Here is a 26284-nt window from a genome sequence, read left to right on the forward strand (position 1 = left end):
TCAGGCACACAACTCATTCAACATAAAGCAAAATAAATGTATGGCCATGTAATCTTATTCAAACTATAGGGAAGGTTATACCACTACAGAGTCATTTCTTCTTGAGTTTCTACAGACTAAACTATAGACATTAATGCAGTAGACAGATTTCTGTGAGGATGGCCTCCCATATCAATGGAAGCAATAAAAAGACAAATTCAAGAGATGTTGTAGTAAAGCAGAGTGATATTAGTGTTTCAGTTAGACAAATCTAATCATTCACTAATCTCTTACCCCAATTTTTCCTCAAAATAAAATAAATTTGAAATGTTGGTCTATATTTGCAGTATACTTCTATTTAAGCACCTTCAAAACCTATACTTAGTCTTACAAGTAAAATGCAAAAAATGATTTCTAAGATGACTTAAAAGTTCCAAGACTGGATGACACTTGGTGAAAGAGTTCATCAATTTCTTACTACATCTTTATACTTATTCGCCGTGATATATTTTGTGTGGAGTCTAGCCAATTTACACTTATAACCTTCCATAACAACGTACTTACTACATTGGGGTGCCAATCAATACACAGCCATACACCCTATAGCATCCGATTATTTCTTATATAAAATCAAGAGCCCAGAATAAAAATAATTCACATAAAATGGCGCTAGTGAATCTGAGCAGGCAAGTAATGTTATTTTGTATCTTCTTGCATGCATAAAATGAAGTCACAGTAATTTACTGAATACTATGTCACACAATGCCGTAATATGGTCTCAAAACTAGACATTCTATATAATGTAAGGCATTAGTCAACATGAATGCAAAATTAGAGTAGAACACAGTAAAAACACAATGTTCTTAATTGTACTGCTTACAAATTTAGAAAAATATGAATCCCTCAACCATTTTTTTCTGTTTCTAGAAAGGTTTTAAATATTATTTTTAGCCTTTTTCATATTCCTTAATATTTACCTATAAGAGACAGTGCATACAATACTCAGCAAGAATACAATATAATATTACTTTATCACCCTTTTGTCCATTTATATTTCAGTGCAAAATGTATAAAAACTGCAACTTCTTCTAACAGAACCAATATCATAGTTAAACAAAAGAAGGATAATAAAGGCACTTAGTGTAAATGGGAAAAAATATATGTATTTATAATACCTACATCAACAATCAGGAAATCCAACCAGCACCATGCGTTGGTAAAATACTTAGCAAATCCGTAGGCAACCCATTTCAGCAGCATTTCCAGGATAAAAATGTAAGTGAAGACCTTGTCGGCATATTCCAGCATTGTCTTTATTGCTTTCCTTTGTTCAATGTATATGTCTTCAAAGGCCTGTAATTATTTTCGGGGTTTCAGATTTATTAGCTGAACTATCAAAAAAACATTTCATTTCATATCAAAGGCTTAGTGAAATTCTGTTTCCTATCAGTAATATTAGAGGTCTGGGGACCAATTTTAAAAGTTTAAATGGGAACTGTTTAATTACAAATTGACCCTGATCCAAATACACAACGTCCTAGTATTTTCTAATTTACATAAGTAAAAACATAATAATTAATTAACTCCATTGTGCAAAGTGGGAATTCTACCACCGTGCCACACTATCACAAGTTTTAAGCTTCAACTGCATGGCTTCTAGAGGTTCGAGGCTTAGGGTCTTAAAACTTTCTGTTTGGGATGGATTCCAATTTAAAATGGAATCATGAGGAATGGAAGAAATGGGGGAAAACTAAAAAAAAAATGAGCTGGTTCTGGTGGATGGTAGAACTACAAAGTATACATCTGAATAACTTAAGAATAAAATAAAAACTTTAAAAACAACAATCGCGCTAGATTCAGAGACAAACTTGGAAGAGTCTAGATAGTCAGGTGACATTCATCAGCGTGTGTTATTTAAACTTGCCATGGTTTATTTTTACCCGTACGAATGCTTGAGCACTGCCATTATGTGTGTGACAATAAATCAATAACGTTGGGCCTGCAGTGAAAATTGCACACTGCAAAATAATCCTTTCATTACAAAAAGAGTAGGTTGTAATTAGTAATACCCTTACTGAGTTTTACCAAACATCAACCTCCTGTGCTACAATTTGTTGAAATCTATGCATTTCCCGTGTAAAGCTATTATCGTGGCTACCTGCATCAATTAGAACAAGTGACGTGGCAGACACCGGCTCTCATATATAACATAGACATAAATTGATCATAGTGAAAAGAAGCAAACATGCTAAAATGTTGTATATAGGTATAATAAAGACTGGTATAATATAGAAAGGGACATCACATAAAAAGGGGCTTTTAGCCCATGTACATTTTTAGTAGGTGGTTAATGTTCACAAACGCACCTCATTTAAGACTAAACATCACATTACTTTACACATACGTCTAAAATATAACACAGCAACAACAAAACACAAAAAAATCTGTAATATTATTATCTACTTACCAGAGCACCACTGCTGAGAAGGATCATGAAGATAATAAAAGTCTCAAACCAGTTGTGCTCTACTATCTTGAAGCAGGTTTTTCTTAAGTTCCACCAAGACTTCCCTTTCCCTTCTAGAGTACTAACATCACAACATGGGAATTTCCTAATACAACCTGTAAGCAAAATTAAACAAGGAAATTGACTTGCCAATGGATGAATGCCATCAAATAAATAGATAAAAATAGATTTTTGATGGTAACTTGTCACATGACAGTATCTAATCCTAAGGCCATGCTAAATTGTATTAGCTGTCATCTTTATCTTTTACTGGTCTTCAACTTATTAACTTTGTCCTATTCAGGAGCACCCTAGACAAGGCACGATAGTAGGGTGGCAGCAGCATGTTAACTCGCACTTAGAGTGCAAGCAGTAGTGAAGACAGGGCTCCAAGCGAGGTGAGGGAGGTGTGCTGTGTAAGCTGCAGGGATGATGGAAGAGAATGAGTATGTGTCCATGCATGTGTGTAAGTGTATAGTGTTCAAGTGAGTGTGTGTCTGTACAAGTGTATGGTGTTGGAGAGTTTGTGTGAATGTGTAAGTGTATGATATTAGAGTCAGTGTGTGTTAGCGTATGGTGTTTGCATGTGTGTGTATTGCGTTAGCATATTTGCGTGCATGTTACTGTATGGTATTAGAGCGTGTGTTAGTGTATGCTGTTAGCACGAGGTTCTGTGTTAGCATATGATGTTAAGATGCATGTTTTGCTTGGTGTTAGTGCATGGTTTTAGCATTAGTGTGTGTTAGTGTTTGGTGTTAGCGTGTGTGTTGGTGTTAGTGTTTGGTTTAAGCATGAGTGTGTGTGGTGAGCGTGAAGGGTGAGCCTTAGGTTAGTGCTGTGAGAAGGGAGGGAAATAGTGTGTGTGTGTATGTGTAAGTGCATGGTGCTAGAATGAGTGGGTGTTAGAGCAAGTTTGGATGTTATTGAGTTTTAGTTATGGGGGAGGGTAAAGAGATACTGCACCCAGGCCCCACCACTGGCTGGGTTGAGGCAGGCAAAGGTTTAGAAGAGCTACAGTAGAGGGGAGGTAGCATTGAAAAGAAACCTTTTTCAGCATTAAATAAGAGTGCTCTATACAGTAATGTAGTTTACATTGAAGACAACCTAGTTTATTGTTCCAATAAAATTCCCTTAGACCTATAGGTTGCTATTGTTGTCAGTCATGTGATATTTTGGGTGACTCTCCCTGTTCCAATACTTACGAACTTACAAAGAGCTTATTGTGGTAATGCTAATTAATTGCTGTTTAGCTAATGAAAGCCTTTTGTCCATTAACTTTCCTTAGTTAGGTTGTCGGTGTGTAGGTAATTAAGACATTCAATTGTTTATAACAAGGCAGTATTATAAGAGTCAGAGTGTTTGCCTTGAAAATTGGGCTAAGATAACAGAGCTAGGACACAGCGTCTGTTAAAAATGAAAGCCGTGCCTTAACATTTAAACGTTCAGGCTTCCTTTGGGGAGAAAAAGACACTGATCGGTCTGTGACAGATGTGCAGTTTATCAAACATTAACAAACCTCAAACATTACAAAAGTAAAATGAAGATACCATCATTGCCTTTGGCCAGTATGGCTGTTGGCTACCATGGTAACCTGTCCTGGAAAAAACATCACTATTGGTATATCAACTAGCTGACGTTGGTAAAAATACTTGGTCCTTGGTGCCATGCAGGGATCGGGGGTCGTGATATCATGAAAAACGCACATGTAAACTAATAAAACATTTTTATTATAGTTTTGAAAATAAAAAATATGGACTGATGGAATTCTGCACCATATGTTCAAAAAACAAAAATTGTTTTAGAATATTATGGGACGTTATAAATTACTAAGGTTGCCTTGAAGGTAAATGTAAGCACTGGGTAAAAAATGTCTAAAGAATTGTTCTTCTACAATATACCAAAACAAATCTAATTATAAATTATAGATAGAAACCATGTCCGCGAATAAACGAAAAACTGGCAATCTGTCTACAAATTGGACAATAATAATTGTTATTGTTTTGTTTTTCAATATTAATAAAAAAAGGCGTCATTCTGTTCTATTCTATATTTCTATCCCTGTCATGCTTATTTTAGGTATAACACTATTTTCTGTATTTTGTAATTGTAATGTGTTATAAATGACAGTGGGAGAAAATTACTGTGGAAGCTTTAATTATTATAATTGTGAACCGTAATAATTACAAGGTTACTTTTATTTTACAGCACACAAATAAATAGAACGTAATCATTATTTGAGAAATACAAATTGTCGCAGTTTGTCTCAATTACCTTCTGTAAAGCAAGCCTCTGGTTCAGCCTCTACCTCAGGCTCCACGACGGCAGGGACTTCACCTTCACCAGGTGGCCTGATATCAATCGTACTACCTTCAGACGAGCTAGAATTCAATTTCTACAAGCAAACGGTTAAGAAATACACATCATATTTCCAACATACAGGACTCACGGCGAAAAACAGACTCACATTGATGGCACATTTTTGTATTATGAATTGTCAAGTGAAACATAAGTTCTAATAAGATGGCTAAGTGATATACTGAAGTAGGAAGATGAAAAAGACAATATATGGGGCCATGTTTTCATATATATGCTGCACATATAAAGTGCCACCCTAAAGTATGTAAGATGTACAAACTCATAGAAGGGAGTCTGCTACATCTGACACGCTGTAGCGCAGTGCTTTTTTGTGCCAACACAGACATCCTGTGTCAGGAGAAGGACCTCATTCACTAAGTGGACCCCATCTCAGCAACTACCACAGCCAGGTTTAGGTACCAGGCAGCTGGTCCACTGGGTGGGCTTGCTGGGGTCACGTATCACAAAATTACATGGCCAGGTGTTGCAGCTCATATGAGCTGATCTGAAGAAAGGCTCACCGCACTGTAGGTAAGTGGCGGAGAAGTGTGTGTGTTTTAGTCTCTGTGTGTTAGGCATGTGTGTTAGAGTGAGTATGTGTGGGGTAGTGTCAGTGTACAGTGTTAGATTTTGTTAATATGTAAATTATACTGTAACAAGTAAGCAGAAAGTGGGCCTAGGGAGCCTAGCCCAAACCCCCCCTTTCAAAATTCTTAATCATGTTTGGTTGCATGAAAGGTTTCATTTTGGAGGGTCCAGGCATGAGTCACCTCGGCATCACTGAGACAGTGGTGTTTAGCCCCTACCACTCCCCACCAGGTTCTACCTATTCTCCCCTCAATTGTTGTAAACCACCCATCAACTCCCTCTCATGGCTCCGATATGGAGAGATTGGGGGTCCTTGAGAACTTCCCAGGAAGGCTTCTTTAATGCCAACCAAAATAATTTGGCAAATAATCTTACCTCTTTGCTTTCTTCCAAATCAGACTCGCTGCTAAATTCCTCTGTATTCAAATTCTCAAAATCTGATTCTCCAACAGCAATTGGTACAGTCACTGTAAGGCTTGGGTTGTGTATAAAGGACATATAGTCACTCTCATCAATAATGTACTTCTCAACACTACTGCCTATCCCACTTGTTGCAGTTGTTCCGTTTCCATCTTTCAGATAGTCAAGGTCTTTGCTTATTTCCACTGTAGTGTGGTTGGAAATACAGCTGTCCTTTTGGTTCTGCATGTCTTCCAGAGGTTTGGTCTCATCTAGTGCCTTCTGCTTTTTAACAAACGCCTTCTGGAAAAACTCCCGGACAGTTCTTTTCACGTAGGCTATTCCATTGTGCATTCGGCCTACAGCAATCTGAAGATTGTTCATTTCATTATCTTCGTCTGTAGCGGTGAGATTGTCAGAACTAAATGAGCTGAGCAGCAAAGCCAAAAACAGATTTAAAACCTATAAAAAATAATTGAAAGAGAAAAAAGAATATTATTTTTTTTTACCTACATATGGATGCATTGTGAGAGTATTATTTACAGAACATGGATGTGAGATTTGCATGCATGTTTTTTAAATAGTATTAATATGAAGTGTATCCTGATTAAAATGTTCCTAATGCAAATAAATTGATTGGGAATACATGAAACCCATTTGTTGATCACACCTTATGCAAAATGAGTAGACCTACCAATAAAGATTAATAACACCCATAGCAATGGTCTTGAAAGATCAACACTTAGTAATAATTATATTACAATTTTAAATTTTATGAATTTAACAGACTCTCCTCTTTTTGTTTAACTTACCACTAGATTTCCAATAACCATCACCATCATAAACACTGTAAGACACATAGCTTGTCCTGCAACCTCCATGCAGTCCCACATGGTCTCGATCCATTCTCCGCATAGCACCCGGAACACAATGAGGAAGGAGTGGAAGAAGTCATTCATATGCCAGCGAGGAAGTTTACAATCTTCTGGTGCAATTTTACAAACACAGTCCTTGTAGCTTTTACCGAACAGCTGCATCCCGACCACGGCAAAAATAAAAACAATGATTGCCAACACTAAGGTCAAGTTTCCCAAAGCTCCCACGGAGTTACCGATGATCTTGATCAGCATGTTCAAAGTAGGCCAGGATTTGGCCAACTTGAATACACGGAGCTGGAATGTGATAAATTATAATAAAAAGTAGTTCTGAAACACTGTTAACAAGACACTTTTAAAATATTAACATATTTATGAACAAGAGAATATTTCTTATAACAAAATTGCAATACATAAACCCAACAGAATTACCTAATACATAAACTTTGGATCCACTAATAGATGCGCCTATCTAGTACCTTGGTCTTCTGTTGCAGGCCAAACGTTACGCTTACTCTGCATTCAGAAACGCCTTATTACGCATTACTGTTGTAAAGAGTGGTTGAATATTTGTTGTCCTGTTGTCAGATTGAACACCTCTAGCCATTGTCATCCAACCTTTCTCATTATTATGTTGCCCACAGAGCTGTGTATCACTAGATGTTTTTATTTATTGCAGAACTATCTGTAAGCTCTAGAGACTGTAGTATATGAAACTTCCAGGAGGTTAGCTGTTTCTGAGATAATGGAACCACCATGTCTGACATCAACAATAAGACCACGGTCAATGTCACTTAGATGACAATTCTTCCCCATTCTAATATTTGGTCAGACAGCAACTAAACCTCTTGACTTTGCCAGCAAGCTTTATAAATTAACTTACAACCACATAAATCACTGGATATTTGCGCTATCAAGCAACTGTATCTTATAAAATAGCTATAATTGTTGCCCAAATGGTAAACCACAGGTCCACTGCTGGTTTCAAAGTGCTCTTTTGTATGACCCAATCTGCTTGAAAACCCCATAGCTTCTATTACATGTCAATAATAAAATGATCTGTTTTTAGTTAACCATAAATCTAGTCAGTGAGTTCACAATAAAAAGGATAGAAAATGTATAGCTACTATTGCACCTAACTAAACACATTATTAGAAATGTGGGCAAGATGTTGGTTTCCCATGTTACAAAGTCTTAATTGATCTTTCAGTGTTGTTATACAATTATGGTTATAATTAATAATATATTTAAAAATAATTAAACTGTGTTTTCATCTCACATGAAAATGGTTCATTTTTAGTAAATATGCATTGGAAGAAATGGCTAATGGTATTATACTAAGAGTAAATAACTACTGCACTTACTGTATTTAATATTTATTTTATTTCTTGCCAGATTAATTTTAAATAGTTCTCTGTGCTATTCTGACGAAAACCACATCCAGCTTTTATAGCCTTTTTCATCAGAAATGAAGACCTTGAATGTTAAAACGTTAACAAAAGCACTACCAGATCTTTTCATGTGTTTTGTTTTACATGGTACTGTAGCTGTTTTTTTTTACACATTTTAGAACATTTTATACTTACCAATCGGAAGGATCGAAGCACTGATAATCCCTCCACATCAGACAGACCAAGTTCCATCAAGCTGAGACTTACTATGATGCCATCAAATATGTTCCAACCAACTTGGAAATAGTAATATGGATCTAGAGCAATAAGCTTTAAAACCATCTCTGCCGTGAAAATGCCAGTGAAAACCTAAATGAAATCAATAATGTTATAATTGATATATTGGTGGTCTTATATTATAATATTAAGAAAAAAAGTTTTAAAAAAGAAAATAGTCTTAAAAGTGAATTCTGCAATAAATGAGAACAAACAAGTTTTTTTTTTCTTTACCAATATTCTTTTGGGAGTCTCTGTTTTGTATCCCAAATCCCTCTGTCCCAATTTCTACCTCTGATGACCCCCTTTCCCGGGAGCTCAAATTCTTATAGTGTTTTACAGCTTTTAATGTGACAATCCAGAGGTCAAAGTTGATAATGGCCTGTCTCTCCCTCTTCTGGAGGTGTGGCCTTGTGTGGAGGCAGGGCTAGCCCCAGAGTGGTTTTTGTGGGTGGGGTCAGGGGAAGTGGCCAATGAGTAGACAGAACATGGGTTGGGGAGTGGGTGTGGCCAAACAACTCTCTTCAGCCTGGAGAAAGAAGAAACTCAAGGACCAGGGGAAGCAGGGCTTTACTCAGAGACTCCAGGTCAGACCTGAACAGTTCCCAGGTATGGGGCTAACTCATAATAAGTTATTTAGCTACTTAAATCGTACTGAAATTCCAGGCAGCACAAACTGGTTTTCAAATATACAACATGTTTATTGTTAATCATTCACCTCCTTGGATATATCTTATAACACGCATTCAATCGTTCAGGAAAAGTTTGAGAGGATGGGTATCTTCATTTTGGGACATTTTAAGTGGAACTCTCCATTTTTTCTGCTTCTAAAGTAAGATGTCACTAAATATCGTTACATTTGTAACCTGAGAAAAAGCTGCTGTCCTAACGATTATTAGGTAGTGAAAAACATAACAGAGACTCTTCCAGTCTTGGTATCAACGGCCTTCTTACACATGGAAGGACAGATGGACAGATAAGCAGATATCATGCGATTGAGTGCACAGCTTGAAAGATTATTTTAAAATATTAGTAAAAATTGGGTTTAGGCTTATTTCGTAGCACCATTAATTAGGTAAAACTGCCATAGGTAGCTGTTTAAATCCATTAGGATGTGTAGGCCCATGGACCCAGTATTTCCAATGGTAAAGCACTAAATGACTATGCGCTTAATAATTTATCTTTTCTAAGTACGCAAAACAGAGAAAACAATGTAATTGACAATCTCAGCCAAAGTGTGGTTGCTAATTATATAGCACACAAAGTGCACTGCAGCATATTAATTTTTCATGGCTTTGGTATAAAAGGATAAAAAGCAACATAAAATCTTTCTGGCTGATGAGAAATTGAAAAGTTTCATGAAGGATTCAGGATAATCCGAAAGAAGTCATGGCAGTTCTACGGGCCAAATAAATTCTTATTATATCATAGCATTAGTTATGAATTTGAAAGGATTTATTAGTAATGAGGATGTAAGCTGTGACAATTGTGTAGTTGAATTTTGAAATAAAGATCAAGCATAAGAATGCTCTTAATTATCTTTCGAATGCTTTCTTTTTACTACCCAACTCTACAATAGAAGTTGTCCTTTTATTAGTCAAGGCGAGCAATATTTACAAAGAGCAATTTTTGGAACAATCGTTTAAGATACCAGTAGAACGTTCTTATGACTGACGTACCTTGCACTTAAATTGCTCTTTAATTATTTTCAAGTGACACCACCAGATTTTATTCTATGAATATTGTGTTTCACCAAAACGTTCCACAAAGGAGTGGAAAAAAAGGCTAATATAGGCAGCAACTAGGTATGGTGATACAACCAAACTTTGCACCAGGAACATTTTTCTATGCATTATTAAAATGACTGGTGCATAAACCATAGATTGATATAAATTCAAATAAAAAATTATGTGAATTAAAATTATAATATTAATTTAGGTAGTCATATTTTAGCATGTAGACTGTTTTCAGACACTAACACACATGGTATGGAAAACTGGTGGACAAGAATAGCTCCCATTTTTATTTTGGTTGTAAATACCGGTCATTTCAAGCTATGAATTCCAGAATTAGGTTGCGGAACATATATTTCAGAGTAACATATATGTGGCTGCAATGTCTCATTGGTCATTCTCGCTGTAATCCAGCTTTAGGTAGTTTACATTTATACAAGTTTACATTTAGAAAAAGTACTCACAGAATGTCAAGACATAAACTGTAAACCTGATACTCACATAATTAAAAAATAATAATATCTACATTTTCCAAGCTAATTACAACCCAGTGCCCTAGTCTCATGACACAGAGACTACTGTGTCACCTAGAGGGGTATAGATGACTTTTTCTTTTTTTGAGTTCTACCAGGTGATATGTGGGCAATAACTATAAGATCTCAGACTCACACCAAAAAGAAAATCATGAATAGAGTACATGTAAAAAAAGAAACTGCTGAAAGGGTATACTGTTATAGCCATATCTGGCAGGGCTGCACCTGGAGACCCTGGACCTGGAGAGTCACAAAGGTATAGTTATAGACACCCTGTTCCAAGGTATGTTGATGCAATTGTATATGAATACAACGCAGCGCATATAAAACCCTATGAATGGTTCATCTGCTTTCTTCTTTATGTGTCTCTTATTTTGTCCTGTACAAGCAGTAAGCTCGTAGTGGGGCTTCATTGCAGCTGTAATTCCACCATATGGCCAGGCAATGCATAATGTAAAACAGGATTAAAATTAAAGGGCTCATTTTTGTATGAAAGAGATTTTTTGATTAGTGTAAGGTGATCCAAAGCACTAAAATGTAACATTCAGCGGAAAAGGTGCAATACTGAAACTTGGGTCATCCATAGTGTGCTCCAAAGTATATCAATCTAAAATCTAAAAGTTCTACAAGCTTTTCATTTCTATACAAATTAGATATTTACTGCACTGGAAATTATTTTGATAACACTTAAAGGCACTTCTTAAAATATGCATAGCTACTCGCAAGGTTACTCTTACAAAATGGGGTGGGCTTCAGGTAACCTTACCTTTAGAAGTATTCAACGATGGGAATTAAAAAATACCAGAAACTTTAATAATTTTGCATGCTTTATGAGCAAATCCACGTGGAACGGGTCACATAATGAAAGACTTGAGGCAATGTCTCCACCCTGACCAGGTGCTTTATATGCTAATTTTATTTTCTATGGACATGACTAACCTTAAATCTATATCAAGTGTGGCATCTGGCTGGGCTCAGCTCATGGTGAAATCTTGCCCTCCCGTTTTCTGGCTAACTCGTTATTTAGATAGTATTTTGAAAAACATGATTGGTGCAACTTACCAAATTTCCCACATTTAAGAAATTATTAAATTCTTCGGTTATTGGGTAATGCTCCATGGCCATAAACAATGTGTTTAAAACAATGCAGATAGTAATAGCTAGATCAACAAATGGATCCATCACAATCATGTAGAGCACGCGTTTTAATTTTAACCAGCAGTCACAGCACTCCCAGATAAGGTACGTGTTGGCAAATTTATTCCAGCATGGTGGGCATTTTCCTCTGGACTCCTCAAGTTCTGTGAAAAGAATATTACAGATAAATGAAATACAAAATGCTAGAGTAAAAACCCAGAGTAAAAACAATATTAATGAACAGAAGCATTCCATACATTTTATGGTGGATTGGAAACATAAGCCATTTTCACCAGAATTGCTCAATATTTAACTTAATAACTCAAGATGGGAATCTTATGGTTGACAGATACAAGTGGTCCTTTGACACATACCTTCCATTGTATTAGTGAGATTGCTAGCAATACTCAAGGCTCTTTGTCTCAGAATAGGATCTTCCAGAAAGTCCATGGAAACATGATAGGAACTCAGCCTCCTTCTCAATTCATTTTCCGTGTTGACGCCCTATTGAGTAATGAAAGTTATTATAGAAAATACTTTATATTGTCATTTTAAAATTAATTCTGCTAATGTAAGGGGACATGCTCAGTGCAAGATATATAGCTGTTTTGCATTGCGTGCTTTTTTTTTCTAACTATTTTGTTCTTTTGGATGTATTAAAGGTGTGGGTGCCAGAGGTAGTGAAAGGGTAAATTGTCTGTTTAGCTGAATACATGCAAAAGACGTTCAGAAAGGAGTATATATAGAGAGAGAAAGGTGAAAGAAAGAGTTGCATGTGGTTATTCTGGTTTACTGGTTATATACTACTTATGTAGGACGTCCAACTTTATGCAAAATAACTGCTTATATTGTATTGTGTTATTTTATTGTGTCATATGTGTCATATGTGACACTGAGGCATCACTTTCATGAGGGCTTAAGTATTCAGAAGAGCATGCTTGGAACTCAGGTTCCAAGGAGTTCTCCAGATTGAAGCTTATAGCTGGATCTCAATAAGGCAAGCCCAGCATTATTGAATGAATTTCTAGAATTGTTAAAAAAAAATGGTACAGAACATAAACCATACAATGTACTGATTGTTGGTTCATGAAACAATATTTTCTTCTGTTTCTAGCATCACAGATAGTTGTGAATGCCAAACTTTGCAACAAACGTCTTGAAAAATAAACGTATTTACCATTTAAAATGAAAGTCTAAAATTAGTTTAAAAACTTGGCCAGTAACTTACTTCTCAATATAGAACTATACAAAAATAAGACGTTCTTTACAATAGGGTAATGGGGATTTTCTAAGGATCCTCCTTAAAACCTAAAACTAGCGCATAGACCAGTCTTACTATATCCAAAATAGATTATATTTTAATTAATTCTTGAGATTTTAAGACATTTTAAGAATTATTGGTTTGCTTAGAAGGAATTACATATGTGTGTCTGCATGTATATATTGTATGTGCTCATGTATTAGATTTTAGTTTATCTTAAAACATATTGTCATGCCTGGGGTGTATCAATTTAGCGGACATAATTTTGTTCATACTGCATGTTTCAGAGTATTAATTGTTAGTCTGATAGAGATATATTTTAATTTAGAACTGTTCCTGTTAGTACATTATTGGCATTGCAAAAGCAGGCACATTCCAATGCTTGACCAACCAAAGAGCGTTCCTTATGGAGACACTGGGAAAAGGCTACCATGCCTTAACTATTTGAAACTTCCTTACATTGTCATCAGAAGCTGGTTTATCTATTATCACCTCTGGCAGAAGTAGTCCAGCAGGCGAGGTTGGACCAGATGGACCACCAAGCAGGGAGACCACTCCATTGCAATCCACCGTGCTGTGCAACTTGACATTCACTGGATGCACTGGCATGGTTTTTGATGTCTTGCTGGCTTGACTAATGTTACTGTTCCTCCGTTCCCCATGTCTGTGCGGTACAAACAAGGAACCCCTTCTGCTCTCGTTGTCCTCAAAGGTGCTGTGTTCATCATCTGCAAAGTCATTTTCCGAACCAACATCCTTCCCACGGCCTCTGAAGCTAAAGAGGCTGGTTCTGCTATTGCGCCTTGGGGAAAACATGGAGTCTCGAATATTAAGTAATGACTGTTAAAAAAAACACAAAACAAACAAATATTTAAATATTTTAAGTAATAATGTGATTTTTAGAACAACATAATAGTGGAATATGACTTGAACTATGTATAATTACTGATATTGCACATCTTAAATGTATGTAGCCATCCACTCTGAATCAGAGATGACTTCTTACTAAGTATTAACATATTGTTTAGTATGCATTAACATTATGTTTAGGATGCATTAACATTTCCTGCTAGGTAGAATCTGATTATTATTATTATTGCTGTTACTATCATCATTATTGGCATTACCGATGATGCACCTAATGGTCAATGAAATAAATTGGAAAATGTTTACATTTCATTGTTATCATGATGTATATATTTTGTACTACAGATGAACCCTTTCTATTCTACTAGGATCATAATCCTATACTGAATCTCCTTATACGACCATAATGCTTTAGCTATGTCAAAGTAAAGAAAGGCTACTGTACCTCACATGGGGAAGAGTATTTCTTTTCGTATGTCAACCTGTTTCCTTCAATGGAGAAACGGAAACCTTTCCTTTTAATGCTAGTCTCTGATGTTGACTTGTGGAATTTTTCATCATCTCCATCTCCCTGCTCCTTTTGTTTTCTTTTTTTTCTTCTATTTCTCCTTTCCTTGGCACTTTTTGAGCTTAGCATTGAGGCTTCCGAAGAGCTCTCCGAGAGACCACCATAACCTGTCCCACCACTAAACTCTTTGGATCCTGCCATGGCTTCTGCTGCTGCTGCCGCTGCCTACCATATGACAAGAAATATAACTCTAAACTGCAATACTACAAAGATTTTTCAAATGTAATAAACACAAAGCAGTATTGGTAGTCAATGAAATTAGACAAATGTAAATAATCACATAGGCCAATTTTACAGAATTCACTTTTCTTTAAAGAATGTTTACTGTGGGACTCCAAAGTCATGAATATCTACAATGGTTTTAAATAACCAAGTGCTGAGCAATACCATAATTGAGGTATGCATGGATTTTGGAATAGGGCCAGAATACGTTTTTCTTCCCCACAGTTAAGAGTAATATGCATACGTAATGATCATGCAACTTATTCTATTACACAAGAAGAAGCCTAAACTATAATAGATGAAAAATACCATATTTTTCACATTACTTAATTTAGGAGAATTCACATTTCATAGTGATAACAAATGCTGCCTTCTCTGACATATTTAAATAGGAACAGAGAGACCTACAGTAAGTGGTGTCAGGGGTTCATTCTGCGAGATATTTGTGTTAAGTAATGTTGATGCTTTCTTATTGGTTGTATATTGCGGACCATAAGAGAGCAAATAGAACAAACAGGATGTCCCGTATCTTGCTGTCAACTTTGAGTATCTACCCTGAGCTCTTCCTCTTCTGAGGCAGTGGCTTTATGATGGGCGGGGCTAGTTATCCACATGGGTGGGGTTAGCCACACAGGGGGCGTGGTTAGCCATGGGCTGGGCGGGAATAGCTGCAGACAGGGGTGGGGTTAACCCTAGATAGCATTAAATGGGTTAGGAATGGGAGGGGAATTGGATTGGGAGTGAGCATGGATACACGCTGCTCTCTTGTCCAGAGAAAGAGGAGAGTGACTCTGAGACCTAGGAGAGGTCCCAGGTATGGTTAGTAGGTGGCAACTGTTTTAAAAGAGCTGACATGTTGAACTGAACAAACCCACTGTCCCTAACAGCAGTTGTGCCCCATAATGTTAGGAGACCTCTCTACCTAATTGAATTTCTGCATTGCTTGTGACAACATTCAGATAATTCAGATAGCTCATTAAAGTTTGCACCACCTGGATATCTTCCTGATGTTTTCTCAGTTGTTCCAGCATCTGCTGGAATTCTGCTTCCTTCTGTTCAGCTTCCTCCAGCGTTGCCTGGTTTTGTTCTTCATAAGCCATGGCAACCACAGCCAGAATCAAGTTGACCAAGTAGAAGGAGCCCAAGAAAATCACCAACACGAAAAAGATCATGTAGGTTTTACCGGCAGCTCTTAGGGTCTGCGGGAAAAGCATTCTTGCATTTTTATTTTTGTCTTTTTTATAGATTTCTTTTATTTGCAGCAGAATATATGAAGATAACTTTTTTCTTTTCACTTTATTTTTAATATATATATATATACAGTTTATATGTATATTTATTATGGTTGCACCTGGAACACTTAGAATTAAAAAAAACTAACATAAAAAAAGATTTTTATGCAAGCAAAATTACCAGTATACATAGTATTAAACTGTCTGTTTCCGAGTGTCAGGAAAGGGCTGAGGCTCTCATGGTCTACTTTACAACTTTGTATTTAGTCCATCATTGCCTTTCATTGTACTGTATATTGTGTATATTGCTGCTACACAACCGTATGAATCTTTCAGGATTAATCTTTAACAAAACCGCTCAATGTAGGGATGTGCAAGATGAAGAAACACGTGAAGAAGGGAAACTGTACTGGGTAAACAGGGAAAATTTTCCATTTGCTTTTGTAATCTTAAGGCAGTCGACTCCCATAGGAGATCATTTATCACTTAAGACAGATAGAGAAACCCCCTGGATGGATCAATATGACTGTTTGATGGATGCAGACTTTCTATCTTAAATCTCCTTTCTTGTTCCTTTGCCTATTTCTTTCCCCTACATCATACTGTATATCTGCTCCATCCTACTCCCTTCTTGCATCTGATCTGTTCTTCTTCTGTGCATATGTTTAACTCAAGTATACACAGGCTATCAGTCAAATATGTCATTCGGTTAAAAATATATTTATCCACAACAACATATGCTCACCAGTTGGTAAAGATTTTCCCAATAATCTTGAGTCATTAGTCGAAAAAGAGACAGGAAAGCCCAGCCAAATGAGTCAAAGCTTGTGTAACCATAATTTGGATTTCGTCCAGTTTTCATACACACATATCCTTTTGGGCATTGACTATGTATTAAAAAAAAAAGAAACATGAAATATGGTGTAAATTATACGCTCCTTGATTTTTTTGTTATTCCAAATACACTACAAATAGCCACTTAACTTACAAAAAGGGATATTTGCAACACAGAGCCAATATAATTGAACATAAAAGCTTTCCACTCTTTTGTAAATAGGAACCATAATTTAGGGATAAGATATATCCCCTGGATAATAATTATGAAACAATTTACCACTTATTGGGATATAGGTCAGCCATCTCTAAAGTAAGTAGGCTATTTAATGTAGCAAGCTATACTGCCATTATATATTTAAGCCATATAAGCAGACCTTGCCAATTAGCTTAGCTGGTAAAATTAGCGGTTCTTAACCCAATGTTCAAAAAGGAATAGTGTAAAAAAAAAATCACAAAATAATTACAGAATTAAAAAATAACTCAATAGAATGCTGTCATACAACATTATACTTATATAATAACAGACATTTTAGAATGTTTGTAATAGACTTATTGTTATAAATACAGTCCATATTAATCAGTTATGTCAGATCAGCAAATCACAGCTCTATCAGTGCTAAACGTCAAAACCGGCCATTTTCTTTTTAGACACAGTTTGGTCACGCGGCTTTACTGTATTACAACATTCTCAGTGTCTTTATTTCAGAACCCTAAGCACTTTGTCTCTCCGCAGATGACTATAGACAGGAACTTCCCTGGGCAGACTTCCTGGAGTGGCTTCAATAGAGGGCGGGGTTGTGTGGGCGGGGCTATGTCTGTAATTGGCAGGCTTGGCAGTACAGAAGTAACATTTTAGACCAATCTGCCAGTGTAACAGGGCAACAGGATTACCACCAACAATGGGTCAGTACAACATTTTTGCTAATAATAAAATGTTATTTTTTTTCACTTACCCTGCATCTGAGCTGTTACCACACAGAAGGGCATCCCTCTGCCCATCCAAAAAATAAAAATTCTCTGTTTAGAAAAGCAAAAAAAATAAAAAGAGTAATAAATATATCGTGTCATTTTTTTGCATGCAAAATAAGCAGAAAGCTGACGATGCAAGTCATCATATGGGAAAGGTGTTATTACATCGCAGTATAGGATACATTGATAACATTCAAGTACATGAAGAGTTACTTCATCAATTAGCATCATGGTATTAGTACTTTTGAAGTCAACATATTTTTTCTGGTTGTTTTTCAGAAAAACAGCTTGATATCTTAGGTTAGCGAAGCATCTGTGCCAAAAAGCTAACCACACATATATTTTTTGTATGAACTATTATTTTGATAATAATTATTTTTTAGATCGTTGAAGATTTCATATGCAGCAAAATAGAAAGTAGCAAAATGAGTAGTTATTAGTGCAGTGGTCTAATATGAGTAATGAGATATGTTTATTATTAATTGGACTATATAATACAATAACAGTTAGAAAATTCCCTTAATATATAATATAATATATAATATATAAATGTGGGGAATAGAAACACATTAGTTTTCAACAACCTTTATGGTAGAGACCTGGCCTTAGACGCAAAGGTATACTTAAAAAAATATAAAAAATATACTTAAATACTAATATAAATAAAATAATAGTAAAACACTTATACTTATACAAAAATAATAATGCATATACCACACCCCTGTTTATAATTATTCTCTCTGGTTTGTTCAGACGGAATTGGATTATAATTAAAAAAGTAGAAAAGTGAATTAACTACTAAACCACCAAGCATTAAAAAACACATATTTCATATTCAGTATGCTTCTTGTTCAAGGTGCCTCTCGTGCCAATCTGTTTTCAAGAAGGCAGGTTGGATTAGACATTAAAATACATTTTATTTATAAAGCGCCCGCAGATTCTGTAGCACTATTATGACTGTTCATAACAACAAGAATAAAAGTATAAAGTACATGTGGAATTTAAGAAAAATACTTACTATCCTGCAGGATGTACTCTGCTTTGTCAAACGGATTTAATGTTACATTTATAAAGATACCAGCACTATCATTAAAATAGGAAGTAATATTTGCTTCGTAGTCTGGGGGCCACCTCACGCATTTGTTTCTTAAGTGTCCCATGAAAAGTTGTAGCCCTATTAGTGCAAATACACTCAGACAGAACACTGTGAGAATCATGACGTCTGAAAGCTTCTTAACCGACTGAATAAGCGCCCCAACAATGGTCTTCAGCCCTAGGGAAAATGGACACGTGTTACTCAATGTTATTAGAGGACTTTACTTTCACATAAGAAGTATGTTAACCATGCATAAGCCTAAATAAACATTCATGTCAGTGATATCGTTGTATCTGATGGAAAATTAGCAGGTGGCGGAAATGACAGAATAACGATTGGTTATTCAATAAAATTATATGAAAATGAAGGCCTAAAATTGAAAAAAAAAACACTTGTTTTATAGGAAAACAAGTTATCTTGCTCTTCATGCCATACGTGAAGTATTCTTCATACTCATAGCAGTTGCATAAATAATTGCATCTATATACCATAAACTTTTTGGTGACAATTTTATAACATACAGTTATAGTTCCATCACGGCAGGTGGATAGAGTTATAAAATGTTATGTATATTATAAAACTGCATCCATTTCATAAATGCCAATCATATATTTAAACAATAATTAACCTCCCATGCAATGCCCATGCTGTTGTTACATTATACTGTGTAGTTTTTTTTTTAAGTACATTTTTTTTTTTGCATTATAGCGAAGATGGTTAATTGATTCAGCATGAATTAATAACACGAAGCATTGTCTGGGATGAAAGGAATTCCCGTGGATTAATAACCAGAAAAAAAAGGCTATACACATTTAGGTTAGTCTGATGTGAAACATAAAAAAAAAATTAATCAAAACAAAAACAAACATCACGCAGGCTGGGCATATATAGTGATGTTCCATGCAAGGATTCGTTAAACTCCAAGGCTGATTTAAAAAAAAAAAATGAAAATATTCAAAATGCTAAAAAGCACAAAATCCGTTGGAAATTAGGCGATTGCCTATGGATTTGTGCTTTTTATTTAGTTGATTTGTTATATTTTTTTTCATTGCAATGGCAAGCAACAAGGCTTTGTGCTCACAATGTGAAAAAAAGGCAGATGGAGCAAAAACAAAAAAGGAAAAAAATTCAGCCTACGTGTTTAACCTGGCTCTCACCTGGAATGACTGATATTGTTTTCAATGCTCGGAGAACTCTGAATGTTCTCAATGCTGAGACATTGCCCAGGTCCACAAACTCTGTCACATATCTGTAATAGGGGAGTTCACACACAAACACAATGACAGACACAAAGAAACAGTTGGATGTACAAGGGACCTAGCACCTCACATCAATTACTTCTTACCTGGAATTACAGAAATAGTTTTCAAAGCTCTCAATACTCTGAAAGTTCGAAGAGCTGAAACATTGCCTAGGTTTACAAATTCTGTTACATACCTGTAGAATTAAATCAGAGTTATTCAGGATATTTGCTTAGGTCTTTAAGACAGACCTTTTTCGGTATTATGATAGTGACGATTTACTTTAAACCAAGTTTCGCCCGTGAGATTAAATATAATAATGAAGAGAAATTTAAAGGTGTGGTATCGGCTTCTTAATCAAACCACAACCAAAAGTATTTGCGAGCCAATCAGGGACTCATATTTTGGGACTTAATGGGCTACCCTTCCTTTTCTCAAGGAAGCCTACTCAATTCCTGTGAGATCTGTTGAAACCGAATCTTGTCTCTTCTCTGCTATAATCAGGTATAAACTGAATTTTTACTATACTATAGTACTATAAGGATAAATATTTTGGGTTATCCTGGATAATACAAGGTTTGTTGGGTGGATAGATAGATAGATAGATAGATAGATAGATAGATAGATAGATAGATAGATAGGATAAGATAGACAGATAGATAAGATAGATAAGTAAATAGATATTGATAGATGATGGAATAGATATACGGATAGATGGAATAAAAAGCTAGAATAGATAGCTAAAATTTATATAATTTAAGTACTTTATTATATCAATGAAAGTAAAAGCAACATTAGTAACCCTTTATATGACGAGGAAACATTTCTGGATATATAATTTTTCCACCAAAAAAAGAAACTAAGTTGTACGATCTCTAATTTTCAGTTCGCTATATACATCATGCATTTAGCTGCCAGAGCACTTACATACATGCATGATTATACACTGAGGGACAACTAAGTGACTGTATAAATATAGGTAGTTTATGGGCTATACCGACATGGGTAATCGGAAGTACCTATATACCCATGTTATTAGAAGCTATCACACTGGTTAGTGTAATATTACTAATAGAGAGACCTACTTAGACTCATAAGTTTGCAATCTAATGCAATTCAGTTATCCATTAAAGGTGTCACAAAATTCACTTGTTTTTCTTACCTATATAAGGAATAGATCATCTGTACAGAAAAGTGAAGAATTAATTGTCAATTCATAATTAGGTTCTGTCTTTAATTAAATACTTATAATTACTCTGTGGCCTTAAACTGACATTGCTCAAAATGAACTGTAGTATTCTTGATCTCCTTGGATATGGGTGTTATATGATCATGGGAACTATACTATATAATTAGTATTATAATTATCATTCCAGTAGCTTGATTATGGAAGTTGAATGGTAGGCAGTCAACCATAGGAGTACACCCAACGGAACTGTATAACTCACTTTCTATAATACTATAGTGGGATCATTGGGGTGCACCATAATACCTAAGTAGAATGCCACTATAGCAGTTCAGTTTCCTCATAAAGCCAATACGTAAAAAATCTATATAATAGTGCTGAGTATGTTCACTTTATCTTAAAAGTATACATAGAATACTTACGCCATGACAATGACACTGAAATCCAGCCAGTTCCATGGGTCTCGTAGAAAAGTGAAATCTTCTAAGCAAAAACCTCTGGCCAGGATTTTTATAAGAGATTCAAAGGTATAAATTCCCGTGAAGGTGTATCTGTAGTTAATAGCGAGAATACTTTCCATTGGATTGTGCTAATGATTCATTAAACGGAAATGTCTAAACAGAGTTTAAAATTGACTTACTCTACATTCTTTGTCCATTCGGGAGGGCTGCTCATTGTCATGAACACACAGTTGGTCAAAATAGTGCACATAATGAGCATGCTGAATAATGTATATTGTTGTTAAGGAATAGAACATACGAAGTCCATGGTATACCACAAAATTATCAAAATGGAAAAAACGTATGGAGCCTACCAAGGGAAATATGTAGATAACTGCCCCACATTCTACTCAAATATGCAGATTATAGGGACTACCAGAAGCGTTCTTCTCACTTTGTCTGTTGTACTAGCAATCCCACATGCTATAAGGGCATCATGACCAAACTGTGTGGCAGTTTCACAGCGGTTGCAGATGCCTATGCTCCTTTTTTGAGTTTTATAAGTAGCCTGTTTTGGACAGACAATAGCATACTTAACATTTGAAGTATCTAAATGTGGGCCACTGTGTTGGTGTGCCCTTCCACTCCACTTACCAAAAGAGCCACCTCTGCTGCAAAGAGTCTTGAGATGGCCATATGGCACAGACCTCCATTAGCCCATTGCGGCAGCTTGCCAGGACAGTGCTTGGAAATCTGAAGTGTCTTGCAAAAGCACACCATGTTTCAAACTGTTTTAGGATGGTCTTTCACCTGAAAATCGCGAACTTTACTGCACAGGTGACAGCAACTTAACTCAACCCATTTTAGTCTTTAGGGACTAATTAACTAATACAGTTCCATATTTCAATTCGCTGCCATTGCAAACCTCTCACAGAGTGTTGTGTGAGAGGTGGAGTCTGCTGGATTGTGTTTGATGTGAGGCAAAAGAAAAGAGAAACCAAATGAAAGTCAAAAGGGAAAGAAAGAAAGAAAGAAAGAAAGGGGACAAAGAGGGAAAGAGAGAGAAAAGTGCATGTCATTTTAATGACTGGAACATACACTAGTATGTGTAATCTAAGTATAATCTTGAGATCCGGTATGCATGTAACTATTTGATGTGTGTATTCTATGTTATGATAATCAATATTTTTCATTCTTGAGGAGCATACCTATTGCCAAATACAGGTAATATGTATTTGTTTCACTTTATAACTGTTATATGGCAGTAAAAATAAAGTGTATGAATAGCATTTATTTTCAGCTACAAAAAAAGTATCTACAATAAAACAAAGTATTTGCGTTTTTTGTTTATAAAACAAGCACAAATATGCAGACTGTATTGTACCGAAAGATTTACATGAATGACATCCTTGATTACGTTTGTATAGATGTCAGGCACCCTGACTGCAAACAGGAAGGAGATATATTTGCATGCCATATGAATTGTTGACCTTGACAAAAAAGCATGCAAATAAATACAAATACATAGAAACAAATACATGTCTCTAACCTAAACTCTGATGTCAGCTCCAGGGAACCTGGAATTGCTACAGGTGCAACCCTTTTAATGCTAGGAAGTAATTCTAAGCAATGTTAATATGATCTCTAATATGTAAGAATACTAAAAGTGTTTAAACAAATGAAAAAAGACTGATCACTCATATTGTATATGATATATTAACTATATTGATTTATTCAAACTACTTATAGATTATTATTTTGTTTGTCAATTAGTATAAGTATTCTGGACATGTTTAGTTTTATTGGACCTCTCATGGAAGCTGCATTCTGTGGGAGCTAGTGGACAGCATTTATCGAATACATTTAATTTGTAAAGTGTATCTTGAGAAATGATATACATGTACCTACATGAAGAGATAACATAATGGGGGTAATAATTAAGCATTTCCTGAGAACAAGAAGCTAGTTGCCCAAACCAGCACACCTTGGTTGGGCATCATGCCAAAAGGAGGACAACGCATGGCTAGAAGCACTCATCTCACCTTCTTATGATGAACTGAGGCAGAACATCGGAATGCGACTAGGTGGGAAATGATGCCAAAAGCACATATGCTTTTATAGCTCATTTGGCTGATCAAGAGAGATCCTGTGAGATTCCTAGTCTGCCCATTATCCTCACTGCCCACAAGGAACAGACGGTTCTGATGTATGACATAGTGTACCATATTTATGTGATGTAAACAACTGTAGAATATAGGAGTTGGAAAAGGAGACAATCCAGCCCCTGCATCACAGGTTAATGCAAATCTTTTAAAGAACTTGATGTTAAGTAGAGAACATAAAATTGCCTATTTTGGTGGATAACACTCCTATGATACAATAATGCAGCTTCTAAGACATCAGCAATACAATATTTTGCATTTAGATCTCCTGTCTCTTCTTCTGTAAATCTAATATATTCCAGCATGAAACGTCTTGCTTCAACATAACCTCTAGCTATTCTAACCAGCTTAAAACATTTATATATACTAAACTGGTGGAAGTGGCTAACTATGGAGCATGCACGATCATTCCATAATCCCAGGTTCAATGTCGTCTTTCTAAACAGAAATGTGAGCTGTTGGTTTTTTGGAACTTTTTTGACTATCATCAGAATCACTGGTGGGTCCGTGGTCTGGAATACACCTTATTTATCCACACCTGACATATATTTAACGTGGGATGGGGCAAGGGTATAAAGTGTAGGAAGGCCCCACTAAGTCTACATGGAAAAGAGTGGAAAAGTGGGAACCTACATGTCACGGTTGTCTTCAATAAACGATGATAGCATTAGAATATTAAGAAAAGCATAATTCAATTATTTGAACATATAAAAGGATATGAATGTACCAAAATCTTTATAGATATTTTTCTAAGAGGGTTGAAAGGAGTTAAAATGTACAAGGCAGATGTGGCACTGAAGCGGAAGATTGCCTTCCCTCTATTCAATACTATAAAGGTCTAGAAGAAAACAGAAGAAAAATATGTTAGTAAATATGCATTACTACAAACACTATATTATATATCATGGCTACGAAGAGTATATGTTTTGCCCGGTCAAATAAACTACTTTAGCTTTAGAGTATCCCTTCTATGTTGATTTTCGACTGCAGACAGAAATGGTTTGTTAAGTATACGTAACATAAACATTTCTATTTATTAATGATATTCTTCAAAATGTAATTATTAATTATTATACATTATGTAAAATGTAAACTTTTGGAAGTACCCCCTTAGCCTATAATGATTCCCAAGATCTTTACAGCACAGTAATGAACTCTTTGCAACAGGGGATGAATAAGCCCTACCTAAAACATTATTTATTTGCAGTTCTATATGTGGCCATTAGGGTGTCTTAAGTAAGACTTTAGGTAACATTTACACGATGACTCTATGTATTCTGTACATTTTTTTAATGGTTTTCTTATAGATTCCTTTTCTACAAATCTATTTTGGACTGGACAGGCTAGTGCACACTGAGAACACAATCTGTCAAAGCTATTTTTTATGGGGCCACTTGACAGGCCATTATCAAAGGTTAAATGTTACTAGCCCACCTCTTTTAACAATGGTGCCTATAATATGATTATATTATCAATATCAGTTGGTTAGTGAATTAATCATCAACTTGCAAAGTTTTAAGGGTTTATGTTTAGTTTACCAAGCACCAAAATCTCTTTTCCGATATTATTTGAAATAATTTAAAATACAGTAACTTAAGATAAAATTCGGATCTTGCAGAAAATGCAGACAAATTGTTGCTCAGTGCGTCAAAGATGTCCGTGTGAGTGCAAAGAATACACAGCGGCAATTTATAAGAATTAGAACACAAAAGCAAATTTATACAGGTAAACATTTTTACTTAGCTGGCTAATCTAGTCTGCTTATTTTTGTATCCACTGAAAAGCTCATATGTAGCTTCTAATAAAAAAATATTAACTTAGCTTGTAATTCATTTTTTCCTGTTTTATAAGTTCTATGTGGTCAGCCCCCGGTTTGATGCATATCAAATATATATTCAATTGTTTTATCAGAAGTCTACTATTTTGCCTTAGGTTGTAAAAATCTTAAGCTGTCATACTGGAAAATTACAAAAATACAGCTGCAGGGAGTAGACGCCTTTTAAACTGAATCTGCACACAAGGTTTTTAATAGTTCGGCATTATTGCCAGGAATTTCACAAAGAGCTTGTTTTGTTACCTTACATTGTGGGGAATGTCTTAAGAATTGATTTCCCCTATAACCGGAGAGACATATGGAAAATCTATATTGCAGAAATCGTTGCTACCGAGCAGGATGCATTATTTAGATATGTCCCTGGTTAACGGAAACAGCTGGTCACCCTCACCCAGAATGTACTACACCAAGCTTGCACCAAGCACTAACCTTCTGTTTCTTGAGTGTAAGACTCTTAAACCCAGATCACAAATCTTTTATTAAAATTATAAGTCAATTATTGTACCAAATCCATAGAGATATAGTTTTTTTCTGATGTAAAGTATGCTTTTAAGCTAAAGTATTAGTTCAAATGCTATCCAAATTACATCTCAGTAC

General features: G+C 35.6%; 1 protein-coding gene across 1 annotated transcript in view; it reads right to left on the reverse strand.

Annotated features, from left to right (window-relative positions):
* The window catches only part of LOC128501557 (sodium channel protein type 2 subunit alpha-like), a 57593-nt gene that overhangs the window by 14708 nt on the left and 16601 nt on the right, over positions 1-26284 (reverse strand). The window contains 18 exon segments of the mRNA XM_053471086.1: positions 1159-1332; positions 2447-2601; positions 4757-4877; positions 5804-6289; positions 6640-6999; positions 8289-8462; positions 11698-11936; positions 12147-12276; positions 13493-13873; positions 14346-14633; positions 15683-15889; positions 16668-16809; positions 17713-17776; positions 18747-19001; positions 20170-20261; positions 21674-21802; positions 21892-21981; positions 24573-24691. Coding sequence (XP_053327061.1) covers positions 1159-1332; positions 2447-2601; positions 4757-4877; positions 5804-6289; positions 6640-6999; positions 8289-8462; positions 11698-11936; positions 12147-12276; positions 13493-13873; positions 14346-14633; positions 15683-15889; positions 16668-16809; positions 17713-17776; positions 18747-19001; positions 20170-20261; positions 21674-21802; positions 21892-21981; positions 24573-24691 — 3606 coding nt within the window.

This window comes from Spea bombifrons, chromosome 7, assembly GCF_027358695.1.
Source record: "Spea bombifrons isolate aSpeBom1 chromosome 7, aSpeBom1.2.pri, whole genome shotgun sequence".
NCBI classification, from domain to species: Eukaryota; Metazoa; Chordata; class Amphibia; order Anura; family Pelobatidae; genus Spea; species Spea bombifrons.